The sequence below is a fragment of the Patagioenas fasciata genome, chromosome 26 (genome assembly GCF_037038585.1).
Source record: "Patagioenas fasciata isolate bPatFas1 chromosome 26, bPatFas1.hap1, whole genome shotgun sequence".
NCBI classification, from domain to species: Eukaryota; Metazoa; Chordata; class Aves; order Columbiformes; family Columbidae; genus Patagioenas; species Patagioenas fasciata.
The window spans coordinates 5,952,504-5,960,879 of NC_092545.1; the positions used below are offsets into that span (position 1 = coordinate 5,952,504).

General features: G+C 65.2%; 2 protein-coding genes across 3 annotated transcripts; one reads left to right on the forward strand and one right to left on the reverse strand.

The window, feature by feature from the left end:
• Positions 1-824: 824 nt before the first annotated feature.
• POLR3D (RNA polymerase III subunit D) lies at positions 825-3,364 on the reverse strand. Of its 2 annotated transcripts, none has more exons than XM_065856657.2 (8): positions 3,183-3,364; positions 2,916-2,959; positions 2,604-2,755; positions 2,399-2,523; positions 2,159-2,324; positions 1,822-2,075; positions 1,584-1,736; positions 825-1,292 (listed from the first exon to the last, which is right to left on the reverse strand). In XM_065856657.2, exons 1-8 carry the CDS (start codon positions 3,354-3,356, stop codon positions 1,170-1,172), a joined length of 1,191 nt encoding a protein of 396 aa, XP_065712729.1. In that variant the 5' UTR covers positions 3,357-3,364; the 3' UTR covers positions 825-1,169. The 2 variants fall into 2 exon arrangements, with proteins under 2 accessions (XP_065712729.1, XP_065712728.1); XM_065856656.2 differs by having other exon boundaries at positions 2,399-2,526.
• Positions 3,365-4,480: 1,116 nt separating this feature from the next.
• PHYHIP (phytanoyl-CoA 2-hydroxylase interacting protein) lies at positions 4,481-8,376 on the forward strand. Its single transcript, XM_065856717.2, has 5 exons — positions 4,481-4,604; positions 5,548-5,731; positions 6,454-6,628; positions 6,839-6,956; positions 7,069-8,376. The coding sequence occupies exons 2-5, from the start codon at positions 5,567-5,569 to the stop codon at positions 7,601-7,603; spliced, it is 993 nt and encodes a 330-aa protein (XP_065712789.1). The 5' UTR covers positions 4,481-4,604; positions 5,548-5,566; the 3' UTR covers positions 7,604-8,376.

An 8,376-nucleotide genomic window follows, 5' to 3' on the forward strand; every position in this document is an offset into this window, starting at 1 on the left:
AGAGCCGGGCCCGCCACCGCACACTGCACTGCGCAGGCGCAGACACGCTCACACACCTCGGACCACGCCCCTTAAGTGGGCGGGGAAATGACCACGCCCCTCGACGAGGGGCTTCAGCACCGCGGACAGCGGCGGAGGGGAATGGGGAGGGGGCGTGAGGAGGGGAATGGGGGGAAAATGGGGAGAAAATAGGGGGAATGGGGGAAAATGGGGTGGAACATGGGATAAAAATGCGGGGAATGGGGAGAAAATGGGGGAAAATGGGATGAGGGGGCAAGACGGGATGGAGCAGGAGTGGTGGTAGGATGGGATGAAATAATGGGATAAAATGGGATGGGGCGGGGGGGTTAAGACTGGGCAGGAGGGGCATAAGATGTGATGGAATGTGGGATAAAATGGGGTGAAGGGTAAAATGGGATGGGGCAGAGGGAGCAATAGCAGGTGAGGTTCAGCCCCAGCCCCATTCTACACAGGCAATTGGTGCTTCCCTACCTGGGGGGGGGATACATGGGGAGGATTTGGTTCCACAATGGTGGGTGGCCAGGTGATCCTGACCCCCCCAGCAAGACACGCAGACTCTGGCCCCCGTGGTGGGGATGTGGCGGTGGCCACTCACTCGCCTCTAACACTGCAGTGGTGCCCAGGGCCAGCACTGGTCCCTGGGGGGGTCCCACCCCCCTGCCAGCTGGTAAGTGGCCAAGGACATGGCCCCACGCGCCAGCACGGAGTTGGTGGCAACTGGCCAGGCAAGTGGAATGGGGTGGAGGCTGATGGTGGCACCGCAGAGGAGAGCGGGGACACATAACGAGACAGCACAGCCCCCATAGGGGGAAAAACAGCTTTTATTCTCCATTTCTCCCCCCAAGCACCTGTCTTGCTCCCCAGCGTGTGTGTGGCTGCTGGAGAGCCAGAGGGGACACCACGTTCTCCCAAACCTGTGAGATGAAGGCAGCAATGGCCTCCATCTGTTTTGCACAGGGTGGGTAGCAGGACAGAGTTGGAGCCCCCAGCCCTGCTGCTGCTCCACCGGAGCCCCCTGGCATCCGCAGAAAACACCTCTGTGTGCCCAAGGCAATGTTGGGGGGCTGAGGACAGAGCCAGGGGACTGCAGTGTCCCCAAGCTGTGCAGGGATTGTCCCCACGGGCTGTGGGGCTCACTCCCCCCAGGGCTATCGGTGCCGGTGCTCCAGCAGAGCCTCGAAGTCCGGGGAACACACCAGCTTGTGCTTCACGTGGCCCAGGACGATCATCTCGCCTGTCCGGTTGTCACCGATGCCGACGGACACCAGCTCCTGTGCCGGAGCGGGGGACACCCATGAGCACCCCATTCCCATGGGAAATCATAGAATGGTTTATCCTTTAACCACGGGGGCAGAAAGGCTGAGGTCCCTGCCTGCTTTGGGGGGACACGTCCTGGAGGAGATGCCCCCAGGGTGTGGGTAGCAGGGGGACACAAGAGCAGGATCCTTCCCCCGCTGCCACCCCCATCCCCTAAGTGATAGCACTGCCCTGCTCCCCGCACTGGTCCCAGGGACCCCCCCAGGGGCTATCTCAGGGATCAGGTCCCTGGCACCCCCCCGTACCTGCAGGAAGGAGCAGGGGGTCCCCATGGTCACGTCCAGGGTCACTTTTCCCAGCACCAGCTGCACTTTTCCTGACTTGCGGACAAGCAGTTTCCCCACCTGCCCCTCAGGGAGGTCGGCCAGGGTGCAGGTGTTCTCCGCCTGCCTCGCCTCCTGCAAGGGACACGGTGGGACATGAGGGGGACATCGCCGTGGGACATCACCCCACTGTCCCACATCCACCCCCCTGAGCGCCTACCTGGCTTTTCTCCTGTTTCACCACCACCACCTGCCCTTCCTCGTTCTGCAGCTCCGTCTTGATGGGTTTGGTGTCGTGGGTGGGGGGCTGGCCGGGCAGCGTGTCAGGCAGCTGCAGGAACAGCAGCTCCTCCTCGGGCGACAGGCTCAGCCGCTCCAGCAGCTCGGCCACCGAGACATCCCGGGGAAAACCGGGGGGGCCCTTAATTTGCACTGGCTCGGGCTGGGGGTCCTCGTCACACGGCTCTTCTTTCACTGGGGAGAGGTGTCCGGTGGGCACGGGGAAGGGGAACCCCCCCAGCCCCATTTTGCTGAGTTTACCCCCCACCCCATGGCACCTTTCACCGCTGGGGGGTCCAGCTCCATCTTCTCCTCCTTGGGCAGCCAGGGCTTGGTGTCATCCTGCTCTGTCACCTCCTCCTTGAAGAGCCATCCCGAGTGGGCCAGCGGCAGCTGCACCGGCTTGTTGCGGATGTCATTCTTCAGCCCTGGGTCATCGAGGAACTGCAGGGACAGGAGAGGGGACACTCAGCACCATCCCAGTGCCACCAAAGCCCCCTCGTCCCGGTCCCACTCACATCGTCCTTCTGCAGCATCCGCAGGATCTGCTTCGTCTCCTCATCCGTCTCCCTCTTCTCCTTCTTGATGTTGATGATGTGGGAAGGGCCGAAGTCTGCCATGTCCACTGTCTTGTCCCAGGAGCCTGCTGGGAGCGGGGAGCAGCCCTGGGGTGAGCGGGACACCCCTGAAACCCCCCAGGGAAGGGGGATGACCGCCCGTTACCTTTTTTCTTCATCATTTCAGCAGGACCCTGCTCGAAGATGGAGTGGGACTGGATAACCTCAGGCCGGCCCCGGCCCCGGCCGTGCCCATCACGCTGCCGGTCCCTGTCCCGTTCCTTCTTCTCCTTCTTGACCGACACATCCTCTTTGGGCCTGGGGAGCGGGGAGGTGGTTTGTCACCCCCTCCCCTGTCCCCTGCAGCAGCAGGTTCCCCCTCTCAGGGCATTTTTTTGCCCACCAAGACCCCGCTGTGCAGGCACCCGCTGGCAAAACCGCCTCCGCACCACAGGGAGACGCTTACGAGGCCACTTACTCTTCCTTGATCTTCCTGCTAATTATGTTGGGGGTGAAGGTTTTCTGCAAACGAGAGCGGAGGGACAAGTCGCTACACGAGCGGAGATAAAACAACAGAAACCAAACCGGCCGCAGGGGTGGAGGAGGCAGACAGGGAGCACCCCAAAATCCCCCCCGGCTGCTGCTCCTCACACCCCACCTGTGCCAGGGGGCCCCAAGCAATGGGGTAGGGCGCTGGGTCACCCCCAAAGGGTTGGTTTGGGGGATCCCACCCCCATGTACTCACCTTCTTCACGCCCCCCAGGGTGAGGTCCCGGGACCGGATGGAGGGCAGGCGCCCCGGGGTGAGGGGGGGGCCGGCCGGGCGTCTCCCCAGCACCCCCCGTGCCCCGGGGAGCGCCGGGCGCAGGCTGCCCGGGGAGCCGCTGTCCCCCGAGCCCCCCGAGCCCCCCTCCGCCATCCTCGGGCTGGCCCTGCGCGGGGGGGGACACAGTCAGGGACACCCGGTGCAGCCGCCCCCCTGCACCCCCAAACAGAACCCACCCGCATCCGCCTCCCCAAGGGGCTCCCTCCATCCCCAAGGGGCGCCCCCCATGCACTCCCGTCCCCAAGGGGCTCCCTCCGTGCATCCCCACGGACCCACCCGCATCCCCCTTCCCCGGGTGCTCGCCCCTCCATAGACCCCTAAACAAGGCCTTGTCGCATCGCCGTCCCCAGAGGGCTCAGTCCCCCCAAAACCCCGCACCCCGTCCCCTCCGGCTCCCCCCGTGACCGCCACGCCGCCCCTTACCCTGCCCGGGCAATCACCGGCTCGCCGACCCAATGCGCATGCGTGCTGTGGGACACGCCCTTCCCGGAAAGACGCCGTTGTCGCCATCTTGATTAAGGGCGCGTCCTGGCCCGCCAATGAGCCGCCATCTTTGTGCTTGGCACTGCGCGGAGCCATGTGGAAGGTGGAGGCGCCATCTTTGTGGTGGGCAGTGCCCGGTTCTTGTGACTGCGTGGGGGGACACTGTGGGCGAGGGGGTCGCTCACCGCTTCGTTTGAGCCCCCCCGGCTGCCTGGGTTACAGCCACCCCCCCAGAGTCCCCTGCAGCCCGGAGGGACCCAACCAGGCCACAGCCCCACGGTGGGAGCACGCGTGGGCACTCAACACACTCTGCGATCTGGAGGACAGTTAGGTTTTTTTTGGGTGCTCGCCTCCCACCCCCGAAAACCCTTGCTCTCCAAAAGTGTGTCACCAGAAGCAAAACTACATTGGCTTTGCCCCCACGTTTCCCACGGGGGTCCCGCGTGGGCGGCCAGCATCCCGCCCCCAGCAACCAGTGCACCCCGATCTGGGGACCCGAGCACCCACGAGCTGCACCCCCAGCCGCCCACCCGCCTCGCAGGCAGGAGCCGCGCTGCCTGCATCACCTGACGCCGCACAGAACCCATCACCCGATTGGCAGAAAAAGGCTTTCCCCCCCCCCTCCGCTCGCTGCTCATATATATATATTTTTCCCTTTTTTTTTCCCCTTTTCCTCATTTTTTCCCCTCCTCTGGAGGGTGTTTTCGCTGTTCCCGAGCTGGCTGGGAGGATCCCGGTCGCAGCAGCCGCAGGCACCGGCATCACCGGGTACCGCGATCCCACCGGCATCCTCTGCCCGCTCCGGGGCCGCCTGCCCTGCCGGTCCCTGCCCTGCCGCCCCCCTCCCGCCACGGCCAGGTAAGAACTCCACGGACATCGTGTTACCTTCGTGGGGGGAGCACCGGCTCAGCGCGGCTTGGGGACGCGGTGACACGGGGTGTCACGATGCGCCTGCAAAGCCCCCGATGCAGGATGAACCCCCCCCAAAAAAAACCGCCTCCGCCGGGCGCGCGGACGCTGTCCCCAAATTGGTGACCTTCTGCACTGCCTGAGGGTGACAGGGGGATGACACCGAGCTGGGGGGGAGGATTGGTTTTGAGGGGGCTGCGCGGCTCGCCACAGGGCTGCGGGGGCAAGCGCCGCGCTGCGCCTGCACCCCCCTCTCTGCACACACGGGGGGTGCGCGCCCGCGGGTGGGTGCCCCCGTGGGTGCCGAGCAGTGTCCCCCGCGCCCCCCACGCAAAGCCCCCACCCCGCAGAGCGGCTCCCCAGGGCGCAAGGGGGCGAGCGCAGCCCCGGCCGCGGGGGGAAACTGAGGCACGGAGCGGCGGCGGGCCAGGGCGAAGGCGGATCCAGCTTTTCGGGTGCCAACCGCCCGTGTGCAACCCTCCCCTCTCCCAGCACTCCCTCCGCTCCCCTTGTTTTTCTTTCCCCACCCGGTATTGAGCAAACCCCGAAACACCCGCTGGCAACCGGCCGGGGCCCCGCGGCACCCCGGGGGCCCCCGCGCAGCAGCTTTTCCCCGGCCGGGCTTGTTCGCTGCCGGCTCCCCGCTGCCTGCTCCTGCCCGTCTTTGCCTATTCCTGGCTACCGGCTGCTTTTTTCCACCCCGGTGCCATCTGCTCCTGCCGCGGGGGCTCGGGCGTGGGCGGCCGCCCGCTTGGCAGCTGCCTCCGTGGGCAGCGGGCACCCCCGCCACGCTCAGCACCCCAAAACACCCACTCGGCACCCCTAAAACCAAGCTCAGCATCCCCGAAAACCACCCTCAAGACCCCCCGGTCCTGCCACCCTTTGCCCGCAGGAGATCAGCCCCTCCGGCCATGGAGCTGCTTTCGACCCCGAAAAATATCGAGATCAACAACATCACCTGCGATTCGTTCCGCATCTCTTGGGCCATGGAGAAAGGGGACCTGGAGAGGGTCACCCACTACTTCATCGACCTCAACAAGAAGGAGAACAAGAACTCCAACAAGTTCAAGCACCGGGTGAGCCGGGGAGGGGGGAGATGCGGGACCCCCCTTCCCAGGGAGAGGAGAAGGGGTTTGGGGGGGAAAACGGGATTACAGCCCATTCCGATGCCGATTTGAGGCCAAATTCCCCCATGGGACGTGGCTGTGGAGGGGACCGGGATGGGATCCGGGGTGTCACCGACCCCCCAAGCCCCCGCGGGGAAGTGAAGCCGCGAACCGCTCACGCTCCCCCTCCCTTTGGATGCGAGTCACTAATTCAAGACGTTTTTAGCAGCGCGGTTGCCAGGGTGATGCTATTTAATGTTTAACGTGTTTTTTTTTTTTCGTTCCTCCTCCCCAATAATAAGGGGGGGGGTGGGATTTTTTTATGCTTTTTCCCGTGTATCTCCCGACTTCAGCATCTGCCGTTGCCACAGAAACGGTTCTGCACTGCGGTGCTGCTCGGTGGCCTATTGACACCGCGAGATGCCACCGGGAGCGGGGGGTCCCTGAGACCCCCTGGGAGGGGACCCTGTGCCCCCCATCCCAGTAACAGCTTTGCTGGGAGCTATTTGGGGGTGGGAGTGATGGGGCAGTGTGGGGGGTCAGCACGTGGCTTTGGGGGTGTTTTGGTGCCAGGCAAACGCCGGTAGAAGCACCAACGCAGATCGTGGTACACAGCAGCATCCCCTGGGGAGGGATGCAGGGGTTGGCGGGGGGGATGCCACCCTGCCTGACCCTCACCGCTTGTCACACAGGATGTCCCCACCAAACTGGTGGCCAAAGCGGTGCCGCTGCCCATGACGGTGCGGGGCCACTGGTTCCTGAGCCCCCGCACCGAGTACAGCGTGGCGGTGCAAACGGCCGTCAAGCAAAGTGACGGCGAGTACCTGGTGTCCGGCTGGAGCGAGACGGTGGAGTTTTGTACCGGGGGTGAGTGCGGCAGCGGGGAGGGGGCGGCCGAACTGGTGCTACCGGGACGGGGAACCGGGAGAACCGGGGGCGATGGCGGGAGCTTGCACAAGCCGGGCGGGTTGGAGCGGCAGCTGATGAGTGGGAGGTGGGAGGTGTGGGGAGGGATGGGCCGACGGGGGGTGGCGAGGAGGGATGGAGACGCCCTGATGTCCTTGTCCTTGTCCCCAGATTATGCCAAGGAGCACCTGGCCCAGCTGCAGGAGAAAGCCGAGCTCATCGCCGGCCGCATGTTGCGTTTCTCCGTCTTCTACCGCAACCAGCACAAGGAATATTTCCAGCACGTCAGGTACCCCCGTCCCCAATCTCCCCCCCGCTCAATCCTCACCAGAACCGCACCCCCTGACCCTGTGTGTGTGTGTGTGTGTCCTTCCTCCTCCTCCCGGCCCCCGCACACGCAGGATGCACTGCGGGAACGTGATGAAGCCGTCGCTGAAGGACAACAGCGGCAGCCACGGCTCACCCACCAGCGGGATGCTCCACGGCATCTTCTTCAGCTGCAACACCGAGTTCAACACCGGGCAGCCCCCCCAGGACTCGCCCTACGGCCGCTACCGGTTCCAAATCCCGGCTCAGCGCCTCTTCAACCCCAACACCAACCTCTACTTCGCGGACTTCTACTGCATGTACACCGCTTACCACTACGTGGTCCTGGTCCTGGCGCCCAAGGGTTCCTCGGGGGATCTATTCTGCCGGGAGCGTTTGCCCCAGCTGGACATTTCCTCCAACAAGTTCCTGACGTGCTGCGTGGAGGAGGGCGAGCTGGTGTATCGCCATGCCCAGGACAGCATCCTGGAGGTCATATACACCGAGCCGGTGGACCTCAGCCTGGGGGTGCTGGGGGAGATCAGCGGGCACCAGCTGATGAGCCTCTCCACCGCCAACGCCAAAAAGGACCCCAGCTGCAAGACGTGCAACATCAGCGTGGGGCGCTAAGGGGAGCGGGGGGAGCGGGCAGGGCCGGGCAGGGGGACGGGTTTCTCCCGTGGACGATGCTGGGTTGAGGACCTGGATGGGTGCGGGGGGACCCGGCCGGTGTAAATAGCGGCGTTGCGGAGCCGGCGGGATGCTCGCCCGGCGCGGAGGCAGAGCCGGTACCGCTCTGCGCCTGAAGGGAGGAAGCCTTCATCTCCTGGACTGGTTGACCAGCATCATCCTCGCTGGCCTGAGCCCCTGCAGGACCCTCTTCCTCCCCGATGTCCCCTGCATCCCCCCAGCCCCCTGCACCAGGGTTTGCATCCCCTCCCCACGGCACAGCTCCCGGGGAGCCCCGGCCCTGCCAAGCTCCCCAAACACCTCCAGGGGTTCACGGGGAGGCTGGAGCCTCCCCGGTTTGGAACTACTCCCTTGGATGCTCACGCAGGGCCCCTCCCCGCTTTGGGGCTGCAGCCGTGGTGCCCGTGTCCGCAGTGGTGCGGGGGACAGCGCGGTGTCCCCCCCGTGTCGTGCAGCGCTGTGCCGTGTTCGCTCTGCTCTCGCCATCGCTGTGCCGCCCGAACCCCCGGCCCCGCAGCCCGGGGGCGGCCGGAGGAGCCGGGGTTTGGGGGGGCTCCCCCTCCGCCACCCCCCAAGCATGAGCCGTCGGCAGCATGGGCCCCCCCGGCTCCCCGTCTCTGTGTACCCCATGCACGCTGTAACGGTAGAACAACCCCGAGCATCCCTGTGCTGTGCTGCCGGTGTTATCAATAAACTGTGTGCGGTCGCCGCTG